At 36.6% G+C, this 21,277-nt stretch overlaps 1 protein-coding gene across 1 annotated transcript in view; it reads right to left on the reverse strand.

Moving 5' to 3' along the window:
- Positions 1 to 3,611: 3,611 nt before the first annotated feature.
- LOC112803687 (alpha-galactosidase-like) overlaps positions 3,612 to 21,277 on the reverse strand; it is a 48,000-nt gene continuing 30,334 nt past the window's right edge. The window contains exons 5-7 of the mRNA XM_025847166.1: positions 4,548 to 4,636; positions 4,378 to 4,429; positions 3,612 to 3,722 (exon numbers count right to left, since the gene is read on the reverse strand). Of these exons, the coding sequence (XP_025702951.1) occupies positions 3,612 to 3,722; positions 4,378 to 4,429; positions 4,548 to 4,636 (252 nt within the window). The remainder of the gene's footprint in view (positions 3,723 to 4,377; positions 4,430 to 4,547; positions 4,637 to 21,277) is intronic.

A 21,277-nucleotide genomic window follows, 5' to 3' on the forward strand; every position in this document is an offset into this window, starting at 1 on the left:
TTATCTAAAGGTTGGTCTCTTAGGCAATTTGATTTTAACAACGCATTTCTCAATGGAGATCTAACTGAGAATGTGTACATGGCACCACCTCCTGGCCTCTTCAATTCTGATTCTGACTTAGTATGTAAACTTGATAAGGCCATTTATGGTCTCAAGCAGGCTCCCAGGGCCTGGTTTTCTAAACTGTGCAGTACTCTATCCATGTTTGGTTTTCAAAATACTTCATCTGATCCTTCCTTATTTGTTCGTTTTACAACTTCTTCTACTCTTTTTCTTCTTGCTTATGTTGATGACATAGTCATCATAAGTAATGATAAATCTGAAATAGAGTCTATTATCTCTCAATTGAATCAAATATTCTCTTTAAAGGACTTAGGGACACTGCATTATTTTTTAGGCATTCAATTTAATTTTTTGCCTTTAGGAGACTTACATATCTCACAAACTACCTATATTTGTGATCTTCTTAAAAAGGCATCCATGGATAAGTCACATTCAATGTCCACACCTATGCTTTCTTCTGAAAAACTAACACTGCAGGGTTCAAATTCCTTTGATGATCCTAGTCTCTATTGATCAATAGTAGGAGGCCTTCAATATGCAACTCTCACTCATCCTGAAATTGCATATTCAGTCAACAAAGTTAGCCAATTCATGTATTCACCCATGATTCATCATTGGAAGGCAGTCAAACGCATTTTGCGTTATCTCTCAAAGGTAAGATGAATTATGGTATTCAATTTTCTAAATCCTCTGATCTTCATCTCCTTGCCTTTTCAGATGCCAAGTGGGCCACGGACCTTGATGATCGACGTTCAACAAGTGGCTACTATATTTACCTTGGGTGCAATCCAATCTTTTGGAGCAGCCGAAAGCAAAAAGCTGTAAGTCGTTCATCTACTGAGGCAGAGTATCGTTGCTTGGCAGACACAGCAGCTGAGTTAGTTTGGATTCAAAAGCTTCTACGAGAAATTCGTGTTACTTCTCCAGTTGCTCCCACTTTGTTTTGTGACAATTTAGGTGTTGTTCTTCTTGCTGCAAACCCAGTTATGCATAGCAGAAGCAAGCACTTCGAGGTTGATCTCCATTTCGTTCGTGATCATGTTCAAAGAGGATTGCTAAACATTGTTCACATACCTTCTCATGCTCAAGTCGCTGATATTTTGACGAAACTATTATCAGCTCCCTCATTTACTGTGTTCATGGACAAACTAAGGGTGCAACCAAATCCCACCCTTAGTTTGAGGGGGGGATAGAGAATATAGACACTAGTAAAGTTACATAGGGCATGCTATCACTATAAATATAGAACCTTTAGTGTAAACAAAGGATCGCTCTACAACAATTTTAGATCAATATTACTCATCTCAGAAATTAATCTCTGCTCTCTCTTTCTTTCAATTGCTTTCAACTCTTTCACTTTTTCATAATTTTCACAAGCTTTCTTTTATTTTCGAGTAAAGTATCGTTTTTGTCCCGAACATTTGGGGTAAGTCCTAAAATTGTCCCCAACATTTTAATCGTCCTATTTAAGTCCCTAATGTTTCAAAATTGACTCAATGTTGTCCTGCCGTTAAGAATCCGTTAACAGAATTGACGGCGGGACAAAATTAAGACGATTTTGAAACGTTTGGGACTTAAATAGGACAAAAACGTTAGGGATAAAAACGATACATAAAAATAAATTTTAATTTAATTTTATCTTTCAATAATATTAATTTTTTACTGTACATAGTATTCAATTATTTTTTAATTATATCTAAATAAATTACACTTAATCACATTACTTTCATTTTAAATAAATTTATTTTTTTATAATTTTAAAGAATTTTGATACATTAGAGACAAAAGGTATAATTTATATTTTATTGTATATATATTATTTTTTTCTTTTCTATAGTTTATATACTAGTCATTCTACAAATATTTCATGATAACTAAAAATCTTTAAGAGTAAAATTATAAAAAAATTAATTTATTTAAAATGAAAGTAATATGATTAAGTGTAATTTACTTAGATGGGATTAAAAAATAATTGAATACTATGTATAGTAAAAAATTGATATTATTGAAGGATAAAATTAAAATTTATTTCTATGTATCATTTTTGTCCCAACATTTTCGTCCTATTTAAGTCCCTAACGTTTCAAAATCATCTCAATTTTGTCTTGCCGGAAATTCTATTAACGGATCCCTAACAGTAGAACAACATTGAGTCAATTTTGAAATGTTAGGGACAACTTTGGGATTTACCCCAAACGTTGGAGACAAAAATGATACTTTACTCTTTATTTTCATTTATATTATAAAATCCAAAGAATCATAAGAGTAGGGGCAATTTACACAAATAAATTGTTTGCCCCTCAAATTTACGCAATTGCATTGTTTCAAATATAGACGCAAATACATTGTTTCATATATTTATAGAAATCGCTACTACCAGTAGCGGTTTATCGAAACATACATAATCCGCTATAGCCAGCAGCGGATTACATGTGAATGGGGAAACACAGAAATTGTTAGAGGCTGTCGCGATTTCTGTTTGTTGATGTTTGGCCATAAACTGTTACTGGCAATAGCGATTTATGTGTACTGGGACACGTGCGTAAACCGCTAGAGGCAACAGCGGTTTACGTTGAGTATGAAAACAAATAGTAAAACTAATATTTATCTAAAAAAATAATTACAAAACAAATAATTAATGGTATATACTATTTAAATAATATCATAAATAAAAAATTTAATTTATCATTTCACAGTATAATTTAAAAAATATAAATATGCATGTAATAAATTTTGTATTTGTATTTATTATTAAAAGTGAGACTAAATTACAAATAAAAAATACAGTGTTCAAAGTATTAAATTATATAAACCAAGATTAATTTTTTTTGTTTCTCATCTCTTTTAAAATTTATACACCAACACCAAATAATATATATTTTCTGTAATTGTAGAAGCCTTTTGTTAAAATTATATTTTATTTAAATATTTTAAAAAATTAAAATAAAATTAATTTTAAATTTTAAATTTTAAATTAAAAATTTTTATATATTTATTAAATCTATGTTGATAGAGAGATATAATTATTCTGATAGATATTAATAATTTTATTTTTTTTAACTTATAAAAATAATTCATAAGAATATAAAATTTTACCAATTAATATGTATTTAAAAAATCATCTTTAAATCTTAGTCATATAACTCAAAAGGTCATTTGCATTTATATCTTTTAAGATTTTAAAAAATAAAAACTATTTATATTTTATAGTTGATTGATTGGATACATAATAGTGATAGCATCATAATTTTGATGAATAAAATAAAAAATATAAATATGCCTGTAATAATTTTTTATTTGTATTTATTATTGAAATGAGACTAAATAGCAAATCAAAGAGTGAGTACTCACAGAGTACTAAAATATATAAATTAAGACTAATCTTTTTTTATCTTCATCCTTTCTAAAACTCATGAATGATAAAATAATTTATTTTTAGTAAAAAATTCACTAAAGTACACATTTTTTCTTTAAAAATTACTTCATTTTTATCTATATAAATCATATGATTGCAAAAAATGTATACTCAAAGTAAACCGCTACCGTCTCTAGCGGTCTAAGCACGTATCCCAATACATATAAATCGCTATTGGCAGTAGCAGTTTATGGTCAAGTATCAACAAACAGAAACTGCGACAGTCTCTAGCGGTTTGTGTTCCCTATTCGCATGTAATTCGTTGCAAGTTATAGCGGATTATGTGTTTCGGTAAACTGCAATAGTAATTTCTATAGATATATGAAATAATATATTTGCGTCTTCATATTTAAAACAATGCAATTGCATAAATTTGAGAGGTAAATAATTTATTTATGTAAATTGCCCTAATAATAGTGCATGTAAGAATAGTATATCTAGTTATATTCGTTTTTTATTATTATTTACATAATTAATATAAAATATAAATATTTTTGCTATGTGATATTATGTAATTATATATAACTATTTTATAGCGGGAGTGCATTAAAATAAATTATACTATTCCTCTATTATTAGATAGAATATGAAACTCGTTTTATATGATTTAATTTTACTTTCTATTAATATATAGTATAAAAGATATATATGTATTAACTTAGTATACAAAAATATTGTACAAATAAAATATTTTTGTTATCGACGTCATTACAAAAAACCTAATATAGCAAGCACATGAAAAAAAAAGAAATTGATAATGCTAACAAAAAAATAGCTCAAATTTATTTTATTTAATATTTATTTATTATAGAATGTATTAAATAAAATAAAAAATAATAAATTTTAATAATTTTTCACTAATATTTTTTTATTATTAAATATTTTTAAAAGAAAATGACCTCCAAACCATTATTACTTTTCACCTTCTTTTCTTGAACTCCTAGTTTATCTGCAGTATATAAGAAAGTAAATAGCTTAAAAGGCATTCATTCATTGTCTGCAATTTTTATTATTATTATTGTTGTTGTTGTTGGTGTTGTTGATTTTTAGCTTTTTCTCTTGCCTTGGTTTATTTACAGCAATAGCTTCTAAATTGCTTAGGAGTTCCTTTGTGGTCTTATCAAGGGCTCGCGTATCACAACCAATCAATAGAGGAGCCTATAAATTCAAAAAAAAAAAGCAAAATAGTTATAATATTGTTTTGTAGATTTTTAGCAAATTGATGGTGGTTTAATATCTAATAATTTGGGAGTGAAATTTATTCCTTTTTGCAGGTACCAATTTTTTATTAGTGTATCAAAGCGTCTTCAATTAGACAAATGTTGAAACGAAAAATAAATTAAAATTTGTAAAAGAATAAAAGAAGATTGAAACGACGAATTCGAAATGGAAATTGATTGAAATAAAAAAGATTGCGTTGAAATTTTAAGAAAGCGATAAGACGCCTTCGACTGAGTCAAAGGGCTTTTGGCATGAAAATTAAAAGATACTGAAATATAAATTGGATTCAAAAAATAAACATTGCTTGAAACATAAACTTGCTTGAAAGATAAAGTTTGCAGAAAGTTAAATTGAAAAGATAAAGACATGAAAGAAACTCTACAGATAATTAACTCGAAGCAGACTCAGAAAGTCTTTAGGGATGTGAGTGTGAGTAAGTAATTTCTGAAGCAAAGTTCAACCTTTATTCCCTAAAACTTTCTAATATTTATAACCCATTTTTGTAACTGATTATTAATTACATAGTGTTGTCTTGTATGCGCACTCCCAGGTAATCGTTCCCGCTCTTTTGCCCATAAACGTTACCCATAAATTCCTCACATGATGAAAAGCCTTCAACTTCTCCACTTACGTAACCGTTCGATCTACTATTCGAGCAACTATTCGATTTCTCATTCAAATACCTGTTCGACTAGGCCCGTCTGATTTAATAAGGCATCCAGAATCGAGTCTGTGTCGAATAACTCCTAATTAATACTTGCACGTGCTTCTTTTCGACATCTGCTCTCATTTCGAATTAGCTCTTCTTAATCGAAAATCTTTTTTGTTTAACAAATTGCCCCCTTGGATTAATGTGTTTGTCTTCGAAATCATTATTAGAAGATGAAACACTTAATCCAAATTTAAATTTCAATCTCTTGAATCAATAATAATTACCATTTAACTTTCCATTAATACTGACCCGTTTGGCACGTCTCCCACGATTCGCACTTTCTCTCTCTACCACTTCGCCTTCTTTGCAAAGTTACTTCTTTTCTCTTTGAGTTCCTCCTGCAGTAACGGCTACAGTAACATTCCCTTTAAATTTGACACTTCGTCTTTGTTCGATTTTTCTCGAACCCTTGCTTCCTAATCTTCTCTTGCATCAATATTTCCTGCACAACCCTTATCTTTTAAACTCCCTTCTTCTTTGCTCTGCAATGGCCACTTCTTCATCTCATGCTGCTGCCCAAGACAAGGGTAAAGGTCCCATGGTGGCACCACCAGCTCCACCAGTCCTTCATGTGCTGAATCAAGTCAATGATGAAGTCATTGATGACCCACAACTTCAAATCAATGATACCAGAATCCTAATCCCTTTCACGGTAGGCGAAGATACTCAATGTTTTCTTGGGCCTATCGAACCCCAGGAAAGGGCAAACAAGAAACTACCTTTCTTTCCTAGTGCTCAGGGGGAAGATTTGTTGATCAATCAAGCCCTCGATATCTCTTTCTTCATTAATCAGAAACCTTTCAAGAATAATCCAAAGATTAACCCTCAAGGGACCGACTTCACAGCCTGGCATTAGCGCCTTGCTCCCACAAAAAGCACTGCTTGGGGGGTTCTGGGGATTTAGGATCTTCTAAGACTTTCCCATTTCTCACCTTCAACTCTCCCTTGGATGATTGGGGCCGTAACTTGTTTCTGGAATAGGACTACCAACAATTTTCTCATTCATTGTGGAATAATTGGTATGTCTCTTTTGGACGTAACTGCAATTACAGGGCTACCGATAAGTCCTCCAGACTTCACTTCTGACATGCAACCCAAACACCAATACACTATTGCCTCCACTTCTTCCTATAGCGACTTTATTGCTCATCACATGGGCGCAGAGGGCACTGCTGTTACATATGATAAGCACGTAGCCTTTCTGTTCTATTGGCTAAATGCAATTGTCTTCTGTTCCCGAAGTCTCCAGATGTTGAAGTTTTTCCTTCCTCTGGCCGCTCTGTTGCATGAAGGAAATAACCTTAATTTGGCCAAGCTTCTTCTAAGGCATGTTTTTGAAGAGCTTGGTCAATTTGTAAATTGTCTCCGAAATAATTATTTGATTAGCATAGGTGGCCCTCTTTGACTTCTCCAACTATGACTTAATGCCATTTTTGAAAAATACATGACAAAGCCTGGGAGTGGTGCTACCGACAAACAGCACATCGAAGGTTTTCGATTGGCTGATTTTAAGCCAACTTTCCTAGAAACACAATCGGATGAAGACTGATTCTGAGCTGTTTTCTCTCTTTTTCATTCATGTAAAGATTTTTACAATGAAAACCTCAATTTCACTCCCTTTATGCGTCGAAATTGTAGACCTGCATGGCTTGAGCGTTTATTCTTTCCAAATGACACTGAGGAAAGTGAACTTGCTAATCGGAGTTGGGCGAATTTACTGGTTGTTCAAGTAATTCCTACAAGGCTGTCCCAACACAAAAAGGAAAAACTCAAAGTGACCCTGTATGCCCCTCATTTCATAGCCAGGAAACTATGCTTCTCACAAGCCATCCTAACTCCACTTCCTTGAAACAACAAGCCATTTTGCCACATCACTCTAACTTCTCAAAGTGAACTTGATTTTTGCCTCTTGAAAAATCAACAACAAAGAGAGCGTTTCAATTTCCTTGTTTATGATTGCAGTTCATGTATCACCAAATCTTGTTTTGAATGGTGGATTGCTTACTATTCCAGGTACAACCGTACCTTAGAGGAAATCTAGGGTTCTACTATTCGAACGACTTCTGCTGCTAAAGGTTCTCCAAAAAAATCTCAAAAAAGAAAAGCCGACCTTACAGCCTCCTCACAACAACCGCAATGGAAGAGTCGAAGGACTCCTACAAAGACGTCCAGAAGGGTGACTTTTCTACCTATACTCATGCACCTTAAATTGAAATATTTTGAAAATCACCTTTACTTAACATCTCTTGATCTCGATCTTTTCATCAGTTACAATTGCAACCGTCGAGTGAGAGCTCTGATGGAAGTGGGAAATCTATTCATTACATCCTTACTACTTCCTCACAATTAGAGGATACATCTGATTCGGATTCAGGTCTTCAATTAATTCGAAGGCCAAGACTCATTCTAGTATCATGTCATTTCTACATACATTTCAATTAAGTTAGGATAAATCTTGATTTATGACTGTGTACCTTGTGCATCAGCCTACTACTGCTGCTCAATCAATCACCTCACCCCCGACACTTAATCAACCTATCAACAATAACAACATGACCAGGGACGGACTACATCTCATGATTCAATCCAAGCTACAGAGTCCGTTCAGCCACTACAAATTGCTTTTCCACCTCCCATTGGGACACAAGTGGTTGATCTAACAACAGAGCAATTCCAACACTCACCAACACGAACTCTGAGCACTGGACATACTTCTCCAGTCATCCAGGCTGCACCTTCATTCGAATATCAAGTGGCCCCTGATTCTGACTCTCCATCTCGAGTTGTTGAGACCACTGGCCCTGACTCGGATTTTGCATCAAGAGTTCTGGAGACTCTTTCTTCTCCTCAAAGAACCTCTAGTCCTCTTCAACAAGTTGAATTTCAAAATCCTCCTGATCAAGGATATGGAAGTTTGGGTGTTTCTTCTAAACCTACAAGTGCCACTTTGGCTAACCTGGTCTCCATCTTAAATCAAGCTATCCAAGAAGACGAAGTGCCTGTTCCTGCTCCTATACTTTCTGGTCTTTCATTCGAGCTGAATGTTGATGCTCAAGAACAACTTCAATCACTTCTTAAACTCTTGGACCATCCACTTGCTGCATGGATCAATGATGCAATTCTTAACCAGCTTTTATCCGATCTTCTGAATTCTGCCTTTGAATTTCTGGCTCCAACTCCATATTTTGCCATATTCCACCAATTCAAACAAATTACCAACAACAGCGTAGCTACCCAGAACAAACTCTAAGAAATCGAAAATGAGAAAGCTAAGATCAGAACTGAGGCAGAAGGCTATACTGCAGCTCTACAACCAATCAAAGCTTCTCGTAAAGAATTCGATTTGAAAATTTCTCAGGCTATTTCTGTTCAGGCTCATTATGATAGAGAAGAGATAAAACTTGAAACAGAATTGGCCCAAATTAATGAAAAAACTTGCAAAAATTCGCATGAGAAGAGCTGATATAGCCATACCTCTGGCCACTGCCCAGCAAGAATAACAGCAACTCATTCAAGAGATTGTTTCTATTGAGACCAAACAAGAAGAATGTGGGAAGCAACTTGACAAGGTCCAATATGAAAAATTTAGGCACACTGAGGCACTTTCAACTCTGGATCATGAAAGGGTAAAGCTACGCTTAGACTTGGCAAAACTCCTGGCACCTCATACTTCTTCTTAGATTTCAGTATTTGTGATAATTTCACTTTCTTTTTGACTTATGCACCTTGCCTTTTAATTTAGCAAACAATAATATTGCTTTAAGTATTTTCCATTAATTAAGTTAATTACATTTCCCAATTTGATATCTTTGATCCGATATGCATTTCCTGTATACAATCTTATCACTTGGAAAGAACCTTTCCAAGTATGGGACCATTTGCCAAGAAATCTTGATTTCTTTTCCATCGGCAAAATAACTTTTAAAACCAACTCACTTATACTGAAACACTTTTCTCTTATTCGACGATAATAACTTCGAGCGACACTTTCTTTTTGTCGAATCATATTCTCAAGTGCCAGTATCCGCTCTGAGTCTAATTCAACTCATCAAACATTGCATTTCAGTAATCATCAACTGGCAAATCATTTTTTTTACACCCTTAAAGTATTCAAATTAATTTCTAGTGGCAATACAACATCATGGCCATAAACCAACTTATAAGGTGAAGTACCTGTTGAATCCCTTGGCGAATTTCGATAAGCCCATAATACTTGGCTTAAAGTTTCATGCCACGTTCGAGGTCTATTCCCGATTTTTTTTATTAAACTTATCAGAATTTCTGCTTCCACTTGCCCATTAGCCTGTGCATAATAGGGAGTTGAAGTAACCATATTGATATTCCTTGAGGCTGCAAAATGTTTAATTCATTGACCAGTAAACATAGTCCCTTGATCAGTGTTCAATGTTTGAGAAATTCCAAATCGATGAATTATATGTTTCTCAATAAAATCTATTATTTTATTTTGACCAACTTCTATTAGAGGAACTACTTCAACCCACTTAGTGAAGTAATCGATTGCTACCAAGATAAATTTATGTTATTTCAATGAAGGGGGGTGAATCAACCCAATCAAATCTAAAGCCCAACATCTAAATGACCATGGCTTTATTATCGAATGCAACTCAGATGCTAGAATCTGCTGTATCGAACCATGTTTCTGACATTCCTGACATGCCTTTGCATAATCGATACAATCTTTTATCATGGATGGCCAATACACGTGGTTGCGATATAACACCCATTTCATCTTCTTTCCAGCTTGGTAGGCCCCACATATTCCTTTATGAACTTCACCCAAAGCAATATTTTTATCATCTTGGCCTAAACATCTCGACAAACTTCCATCGATTCCTTTTTTATACAACTCATCAGCCATTATGACAAAATTCATCACCTACAATTTTATTTTTCTTTTAACTGGGGTGCCAGGATTCTTCAAATACTCAGCAATAGACTTTCTCCAATCATTATCTTCCCATTCATCTATGCACAAAGCCTCTCTTTCATCGCAAGCACTAAAATTTGATGGACACTAGCCAACTTTTTAAGAGTTTCTGGACCGATTCTATATCTCAAAGCAATTTGGGCTAACTCATTAGCAATTTCATTTTGAATCCTCAGGATGTGAACCAGAGAAACTTTTTGAAAGGAGGTTAACAACTCCCAAGCCGTTATTAAATATTTTTGCAACTTCTCATTATTGCATCTAAACTCCTTCGATAACTGCTTTAAAACTAACTGAGAATCCCCTAGTATTTGGAATTCTAAAGCCCCTATACTAATTAATATTTCAAGACCCAAAATTAAAGCTTCATGCTCTGCCACATTATTCGAGCAAGGATATTTTAACTCAAATAAGAATTCTGATGGAATCCCCTCTAGTGAGATAATAAGAATTCCAACCCCTGCACCATCTTTATGCTTCGATCCATCAAAATATAACTTCCAATAATCAACTTCAATGTCGATTACATTTGTGCCCTGGTCATTCAGATGATTCGAATTGTCAACGAGAAAATCTGCAATGACCTGACCTTTTACAGCTTTGGCCGGGACATACTGTAAATCAAATTCTATCACATCCAACATCCATTTTCCTAAACGCCCTCGTAACATTGGAAAACTCAACATATATTTGATGAGATCAGTTTGTGCTATAACCTTCACCGATTTAGCCACCATGTAACATTTCAATTTTATATAGGCATAGTATAGAGATATACACAATTTTTCTATCGGGGAATACATTGTTTCGATATCAGTTAAAACTTGACTAAGATAATAAACAGCCCGTTCATGCTCATCCTCATCATCTTGGGCTAACATACACCCAATTGTATTTGTAGATGCTGCGATGTATAATTTTAAGGGCTCATGTGGGCGAACATTCGCCATAATCGGAGCTTTAGATAAATAAGCCTTTATCGAATCGAACGCCAATTGGTGCTCATTTGTCCATTCGAACTGTGAGTCATTCTTTAGTTTCACTAAAGGTGCAAACACTCGAGTTCGGTCTAAAAGATTTGAAATGAACCTTCTGAGGTAATTCACCTTTCCTAGGAAGGATTGCACTTATTTTTTTGATTTTGATGCAGACAATGCTAATATTGCTTCGGCTTTGTTTTTATCAATTGCAATTCCCTTTTTTATGAACAACAAAACCTAGGAAATTCCAAGCCGATACACCAAAGACACATTTCAAAGGATTCATTTTTAACCCTTTCTTCCTCATAGTAACAAATGCCTTCCTTAAGTGATCAATATGCTGATTCATCGAAATCGATTTGACCATCACATCATCGATATACACTTCCATAAATTTTCCAATATATTCATGAAATATGGCATTCATCGCCCACTGGTAAGTTGCACCAGCATTTTTCAAACCGAAAGGCATAACCACCCATTCATAAGTGCCTAATGCCCTAGGACAACAAAAAGCAGTTTTAGACACATCATCTTTCGCAATGAAGATTTGGTTATATCCTGAATAACCGTCCATAAAACTTAAAATTTTGTTTCCTGCTGCATAATCAATCAACATATCTGCAATTGGCATAAAATATTCATCCTTTGGAGTAACATTATTCAAATCTCTGATGTAACACCCTACCATACAGAGAATTATGCTTAAGTCATAATTCAGAGATGGCAAGGTATTACGACCTCTAAAATAAAAATTTAGTACGTATAGTAGTATGAATGATTGATTATAACTAGGAGCCTTTATGGAAAGAGGGGTAAACAAAAAATCGCAACTCGAAAGCGCAACACTCCGATCGATAACGTAACGAACAAGGATAACCAACGTGAGATTATATATGTACAAAGGAGTGTCAAAAACAGGAATATCAAGACTCAAAATCCGGCTGCGAAGATAACCGGTTTGAGCATAGCAATATATACATATGATAAAATAAGGACAACCCCAAAGGAAACCCAAAGGGACACAAATACAGAAAACTATTCTCCAAAATCTCCTATAAGAGGAGTCATCACAGTTTGTATTATTTAATGGAGATAAAAGTATCTAAGCAAAATATATAAACCAAAACATAGTCTCGAGAACAAAGGATCTTCGCAAATCTAGAAGTCTCCAGCATGCCTCAGCGGGAAACCTCACGTCCTGCATCTGAAAACCACAAAATCCGCATGGGTGAGAACCAGAGGTCCCCAGCATGGTAACAGCTTCCACATATATAATACATAATAATAGAGGAAAGCCGAAGGCAATCCAAGAACTTCCTCCAGATAATTCAAAGCTTATAAACAAGCTAAACCATATAAGGGCATCTGACTAAAGATTCTTCAGTCTAACTAATACTTCCCTTTCCAATTCCTTCAAACCTCCCAACCACCAGCAGGAGTATAATGTAGCAAACATAGTTATATCAAACAAGGAATATACAAATAGGAACAGTTAAGGCATTTAGACAATTAGCAAGTAATATGCAGTCAAATAGGCAATCTCAAACAATTCATATAGTATGCATATGATGAATGCCTGTCCCTAGTGGCTGATGATATCATCTGTCGGTTATAGAGCCAACCCGACAAGTCTTGGCAGTTAACCATTGGACTGTCCCTCTGTCGTGTCTCCCCAACTTGAGTCATACTCAATATAAACTTGATCATAATCATGATCCATATCCATCACCCTCACTGGTGAATATTTATGGGGGTGAGCTCATCCGGGGCTTTCACAGTGCCTGGCCACCCTGACGACATAGGGTCAAAAGAGCTTCAAGTCTCAACCTGGAGCACGTGGTGGCTAGCCACAGCTTTCTCCCAGGGAAACTCTCATCTCCGATAATGGAAGTGCAACATTCACAATTCATTCAACAGCATATATATGCATTTATACTAGCCATAATCATGGCTCCGCCGTAACACGGCAATAATCCAGCCATCCGGCTCATGGTTAAATCCATAACCAGCCACCCGACTCACGGTTAAATCCATAACCAGCCGTTTCATTAACAATTACAGCCTTTCGGCCCATGGCATAACAAGCACTTCCACCACCATCCTCCGCATCTCACATAATCATCTTTGATCCTCATTGATCATTCATTTTTCCCTTGCTTCACTCACAAGTTACCACATTCACTAGCCCTTCTTCTCATAGCTAGACATATCATAATGATTTAATACATAAGTGGTGAGATCGGAGACTTAGAAGTATGAGATTTGGCTTTGAAAACTCAAAAATCAACTTTGGGATGAAAACAGGGCCACGCATACGCGCACTCCACGCGCACGCGTGGATGGCCTCGAAAACTCATCGACGCGTAAGCGTCATGCACGCTAACACATGGATTGAAAAACAGCCAAGCAATGCGCACGCGTCAACCACGCGTACGCGTGGGTGCTCTCGTGCCCCAGGCACAAAGCTGGCACAATTCTGGCACAACTCTCTGGAAAATGGCTGGGCATTGGGTGCAGCACAATCGGCGCGCCCGCGCACATCACGCGCACGTGCGGATGGCGCTTTCTGGAAGAACGGTGCATACGCGCCAAGTGCGCCCACGCGCAAGGGGTCATTCTGCTAAAAATTTTTCTAAGTTAAAAGCTGCAGAATTCACAGATTTAAACCCCAATCTTCCAACGGACATAACTTTCTCATTTTAAATCATTTTTCACCCGTTCTTCGAACGGCATGAACATCCCGGATCAAATTTCATTTCTAAACAGATTTGGCACCAAACAGAGATCTGTAGTCCAAGTTATGTCCCGTCAAAGTATGCCCAAAAACTATATTTTTCATACAAAACCACAAAGTGCCATTTGCAAAACAAGCCATTTTCAACTCTTTTCAAAATCAATCTAAACATGCCAATTTTATCCCTTTTCTTTGAAATCAATTAAAATATATCAAATTCAACATCAAGTCTCCTCAACTCACACATTGAGACTTTACCACAATTTACAAAATCACTATCTCATCATTTTAACCCACTTCACCCAAGTGGCTCAAACTCAAACATATTGACATATCATATACTCTTCCTCATGCCAATTCTCAACAACACCAATTCTAATAAATCATCATTGTACACAATTAATATCATACTCACCATCAACATGGTTCAACCCACAATTCAACCATAACCAATCATCAAGCATATATCACAACATGCATATTTCTCATACATCATACCATCAAGGCATCATTAATCATCATCACATATATGACCACATTATATATATCAACCATTCAACAACATCAACAATTCAATGCCTATCTTAGGGCCTCTAGCCTAAGTATTTCCTACCACATTACATATTAGATACGGGAAACCGAAACCATACCTTAGCCGATTTCCCAAGCTCAACCGGAGCACTTCCAAATCACTTATCCACAAGCTCTCAAGGCCTTAAACCTCCAAGAACAGATTTTTTACCACCAAATCCCTTCTTAAGCTTTCCAAATCACCAATCAAGCTCCAATATTCACACATACACAACCTAAGCCACAATCATCATACCCATACACAACATCTCAATACCCAAACATCATAGAACAACAAATTACACTAGGATTGAGAATCTTACCACACCCAAGGTCCAAGGAGACAAGATTAACCTTCTCCTTCAAGAGAGTTGGGTCCTATAACATCAAAGAGCCCAAAATCTATTTTTGCTCATAAAACTCGAAAACAAGGCTGGAATTTCGAAGAGCAAAACGTGGCTTACCTCAATATTAATTGTATGGGTTTTGTAGAGCTCTCCGCGGTGAACGCGTGGCCACAAATAGAGCGGCAATCGGAGCTCTAGATCAAAAGTTATGGTAGTTTGAATATCAAGTGAGAGATAGAAGTTTGAGAGAGTGTTCTTCCCCCATTCTTCTCTTTTTCAACGTGTGTGTGTGTTGTGTGAGGAGAGAGAGTGCTGAAAACTAGGGTTTTGGTTTAGTTATGTTGGGCCAAGGGCCCACTTTGGGTCCGGTTGGCCCGGTTTGGCCCGTTCGGTCCAATCTTTGTCCGAATTCTATAAAATTGGTACCAAAATTCTCGTCTCAATCTCCTCTATCACATTTAGCCATAAAAATCAAATTTTGGGCTTTCTAGAATAAATTCTCATTTATGGGTTAATTAGCCGTTAATTAACCGGGTTTTACATCTGAAATCGATGCATACCCTTAGTTTTTCATTTTTCTTCATAACAGGCACAATATTCGAAATCCATTCGACATAATGTGTGGTTTGAATAAACTTTGCTTTAATCAAACGTTCTATTTCTTCTTTAATCTTTTGATTGATTTCTGGAGCAAAACGACGGGGGTTTTGCTTCATAGGTCGAGCATTTGGTTTCAATGCTAATCGATGCTCTACAAGAGAACGATCGAGACCAGGCATCTCATGATAATCCCAAGCAAAATAATCTTTAAATTCATGTAAAAGATGGAAAAGTTCAGTTCGAAAAGGATCAACAAGACCTTTACAAATATAAGTGACTCGAACATCATCAAGAGACCCTAAATTAATTCCTTCTAAGGGATCTTGAGATTCGAATCCTTTAAAATGATCATCATCTTTTACTGAATGCTTTTCGAAACCCAAAGGTTCTAAATCATAGATGCAATCAAAAGATAAATCCACATATTCATTATAAATAGAACATATTTGATCTTTTGCTGAATTATCCATAGCATTATTTTCAATATAATGAAATTTCGCTATCAAATCAGTAGTTTGACTCGAAACAACACTTGTATTACATAAAGAAGAAAAACTAACACCATGACTAAACTCGATCGAAGGTACCAAGTTGTTACAACTAGAAAAAGAACTTATATTCCTACATGATTCTACTTCATCAAAAGAACCACCTTTATTTCCTACAGAAAGAGAATTATTTAAATAATTATTTAAAGTTACCAGGTAATTTGAAATATCCTCAACCTGGTCCAGAGAGAAATCCATCAACAAACTCTAAGAGAGACAAGCCCAGCCAGTCGGGCTCACATCCAACTGTGGATAGCGCAGCTTTACCGTCAAACCTTCCGAAGACAGATAACAGCCTTCGCAATTGTAAGAGTTCAGTGTCTTGTCAACATTCAAAGGCTTCAGCTTAGGATTATACATCCTGAAATCAACATGCAGTTGTTCGACATAAAGATTCGAATTTGCCTTAATAACTCAGGCTTGCCATCCTCCGTCCAAAGAAGTACACTTTGATGCATAGTAGAAGGTACAGCTCCCACCATGGATCCAATCATGCACCAATAAAGCATGTTAACTTGCTTTTGATGGCACTACCACGAACATAGTGTTTCATTTAGATGAGCCAACCTTCACTCCCAAAGTGACAAGACCTTTTGCTGGCGTTGAAGAACCACTGAAGTCTGTCACAGCAATGTTAATGGGGACCAGATAATCAGGATGTTTCCCCACCTTCATCAGCATTCTTTCAGGCATGAGACTTATTGCTGCTCCCCCATTGGTGGACGAAATTGTGATTTCTATCTTTTTGAACTTTAGCATATATTTACTCTTAGGGCACTGTTTATTCTCACAACTCCGTTCAACTGACCAGCAAGTGTACTGGGTCGTCCAAGTAATAAACCTTACATGAGTAAGGGTCAAATCCACAGAGATTGTTGGTATGAAGCAAGCTATGGTCACCTTGTAAATCTCAGTTAGGGAGATAAAAGGGTAATTGTGATTATTGGAATAAATAGATAAAAAGGAATAATAAAAGGGATAGAATACTTATGCAGATTCATTGGTGGGAATTTCAGATAAGCGGATGGAGATGCTGTAGAGCCCAAGGACGCCTGCTCTCCTACTGCTTCTATTCAATCCTTCTTACTCCCTTCCATGGCAAGCTTTGTATAGGGGTTCACCATCAACTGTGGCTACTTTCTTCCTCTCGGGGAAATATCCTGTGCGGCTGTCACTCGCACAGCTAACCAGTCTGGAGGCATCACCCATGGCTAATGGCTACATCCCATCCTCGCAGTGAAAACTAATGCACGCACTCTGTCACAGTACGGCTAATCACCGGTTGGTTCCCGCTCCTACTGGAATAGAATCCCTCTTTTGCGTCTGTCACTAACGCCCAGCAGGTTAAAGTTTGAAGCATGTCACAGTCATTCATTACCGGAATCCTACTCGGAATACCACAGACAAGGTGAGACTTTCCGGATTCCCAGGATCCTACTCGGAATACCACAGACAAGGTGAGACTTTCCGGATCCTCATAAATGCTGCCATCTATCTAGCTTATACCACGAAGATTCTGTTGGGGAATCTAAGAGATACACATTCAAGCTCGGTTGCATGTAGAACGGAAGTGGTTGTCAATCACGCGCGTTCATAAGTGAGAATGATAATGAGGGTAATCTGACTCATAACATTCATCATGTTCTTGGGTACGAATGAATATCTTGGAATAAGATTAAGATAGAAACCGAATAAGATATAATAGAATTTCATTAATACTTGAGGTACAGCAGAGCTCCACACCCTTAATCTATGGTGTGCAGAAACTCCACCGTTGAAAATACATAAGCAAAGGGTTCAGGCATGGCCGAATGGCCAGCCCCCAAAACGTGATCAATGATCCCCTAAGATGAAGAATAAAACAAAACTGAGATCAAAGATGTCTAATACAATAGATAAATGTCCTATATATACTAGACTAGCTACTAGGGTTTACATGAGTAAGTAATTGATGCATAAATCCACTTCCGGGGCCCACTTGGTGTATGCTTGGGCTGAGCTTGATCATTCCACGAGCTAAGGCATTTCTTGGCGTCAAACTCCAGGTTATGACGTGTTTTGGGCGTTCAACTCCGGATCATGACGTTTTTCTGGCGTTTAACTCCAGACAGCAGCGTGTACTTGGCGTTTAACGCCAAGTTACGTCGTCATTCTTCGAATAAAGTATGAACTATTATATATTGCTGGAAAGCCCTGGATGTCTACTTTCCAACGCCGTTGAGAGCGCGCCAATTGGAGTTCTGTAGCTCCAGAAAATCCAGTTCGAGTGCAGGGATGTCAGATTCCAACAGCATCAGCAGTCCTTTTGTCAGCCTTCTTCAGAGTTTTGCTCAAATCCCTCAATTTCAGTCAGAATTTACCTGAAATCACAGAAAAACACACAAACTCATAGTAAAGTCCAGAAATGTGAATTTAACATAAAAACTAATAAAAAATCCCTAAAAGTAGCTCAAACTTACTAAAAACTATATGAAAACAATGTCAAAAAGCGTATAAATTATCCGCTCATCACCCATCAATTAGAACTTTATTTACTTTGATCCCACTCAAAGTAGTAGTGATATGGAGTGGGCAAAGATGGGATTTCTGCCTTTCAATAGGCCTTAGAAAATAACACGGTTCATCCTCATATTGAATGAAGGAAAAAGCTTCTTTGGCTTCCATATCATAGTGGTGCGCGAAATTGTGAACAATACTTTTCACAACTCTCATAATCCCCGGTCATGAACCCCAAAAACTTGGTGTTCAATACCATGGCATTAACACAACTTCGCACAACTAACCAGCAAGTGCACTGGGTCGTCCAAGTAATAAACCTTACGCGAGTAAGGGTCGATCCCACGGAGATTGTTAGTATGAAGCAAGCTATGGTCATCTTGTAAATCTTAGTCAGGAAAACTCAAATGGATATGGGTGATAAACGCATAAAACATAAAGATAAAGATAGAGATACTTATGTAATTCATTGGTAGGAATTTCAGACAAGCGTATGAAGATGCCTTCCCTTCCGTCTCTCTGCTTTCCTACTGTCTTCATCCAATCCTTCTTACTCCTTTCCATGGCAAGCTTAAGCAAGGGTTTCACCGTTGTCAGTGGCTACCTCCCATCCTCTCAGTGGAAATGTTCAACGCACCCTGTCACGGCACGGCTATCCATCTGTCGGTTCTCGATCAGGCCGGAATAGAATCCAGTGATTCTTTTGTGTCTGTCACTAACGCCCCGCCCTCAGGAGTTTGAAGCACGTCACAGTCATTCAATCATTGAATCCTACTCAGAATACCACAGACAAGGTTAGACCTTCCGGATTCTCTTGAATGCCGCCATCAGTTCTTGCCTATACCACGAAGATTCCGGTTAAAGAATCCAAGAGATATTCACCCAATCGAAGGTAGAACGAAGGTGATTGTCAGTCACACGTTCATAGGTGAGAATGATAATGAGTGTCACGGATCATCACATTCATCAAGTTGAAAAACAAGTGATATCTTAGAACAAGAACAAGCGGAATCGAATAGAAGAACAATAGTAATTGCATTAACACTCGAGGTACAGCAGAGCTCCACACCTTAATCTATGGTGTGTAGAAACTCCACCGTTGAAAATACATAAGAACAGGGTCTAGGCATGGCCGTGAGGCCAGCCTCCCAATGATCTAAGAACTAGATGTCCAAAGATGATCTAGAGATCTAAAGTGATCAAAAGATTCAAAGATCAAAAGATTAAAATACAATAGCAAAAGGTCCTACTTATAGAGAACTAGTAGCCTAAGGTTTACAAAGATGAGTAAATGACATAAAAATCCACTTCCGGGCCCACTTGGTGTGTGCTTGGGCTGAGCAATGAAGCATTTTCGTGTAGAGACTCCTCTTGGAGTTAAACGCCAGCTTTTATGCCAGTTTGGGCGTTTAACTCCCATTTTGGTGCCAGTTCCGGCGTTTAACGCTGGAATTCCTGAGGGTGACTTTGAACGCCAGTTTGGGCCATCAAATCATGGGCAAAGTATGGACTATCATATATTACTGGAAAGCCCAGGATGTCTAATTTTCAACGCCGTTGAGAGCGCGCCAATTGGGCTTCTGTAGCTCCAGAAAATCCACTTCGAGTGCAGGGAGGTCAGAATCCAACAGCATCTGCAGTCCTTTTCAGTCTCTGAATCAGATTTTTGCTCAGGTCCCTCAATTTCAGCCAGAAAATACCTGAAATCACAGAAAAACACCCAAACTCATAGTAAAGTCCAGAAATGTGAATTTTAACTAAAAACTAATAAAAATATACTAAAAACTAACTAGATCATACTAAAAACATACTAAAAACAATGCCAAAAAGCGTACAAATTATCCGCTCATCACAACACCAAACTTAAATTGTTGCTTGTCCTCAAGCAACTGAAAATCAAATAAGATAAAAAGAAGAGAATATGCAATGAATTCCAAAAACATCTATGAAGATCAGTATTAATTAGATGAGCGGGGCTTTTGGCTTTTTGCCTCTGAACAATTTTGGCATCTCACTCTATCCTTTGAAATTCAGAATGATTGGCTTCTTTAGGAACTCAGAATCCAGATAGTGTCATTGATTCTCCTAGTTAAGTATGATGATTCTTGAACCCAGCTGCTAATTGAGTCTTGGCTGTGGCCCAAAGCACTCTGTCTTCCAGTATTACCACCGGATACATACATGCCACAGACACATAATTGGGTGAACCTTTTCAGATTGTGACTCAGCTTTGCTAAAGTCCCCAATTAGAGGTGTCCAGGGTTCTTAAGCACACTCTTTTTGCCTTGGATCACAACTTTATTTCACTCTTTTTTTTTCGTTTTCTTTTCTTTTTCTCTTTTTTTCGATTTTTTTTTCGATTTTTTTTTGAATAGAAATGCTTTTTCTTGCTTTCAAGAATCATTTTTATGATTTTCAGATCCTCAGTAACATGTCTCCTTTTTCATCATTCTTTCAAGAGCCAACATTCATGAACCACAAATTCAAAAGACATATGCACTGTTTAAGCATACATTCAGAAAACAAAAATATTGCCACCACATCAAAATAATTAAACTGTTATAAAATTCAAAATTCATGCAATTCTTTCTTTTTCAATTAAGCACATTTTTATTCAAGAAAGGTGATGGATTCATAGGA

Source organism: Arachis hypogaea, chromosome 5, assembly GCF_003086295.3.
Source record: "Arachis hypogaea cultivar Tifrunner chromosome 5, arahy.Tifrunner.gnm2.J5K5, whole genome shotgun sequence".
Classification (NCBI taxonomy): domain Eukaryota; kingdom Viridiplantae; phylum Streptophyta; class Magnoliopsida; order Fabales; family Fabaceae; genus Arachis; species Arachis hypogaea.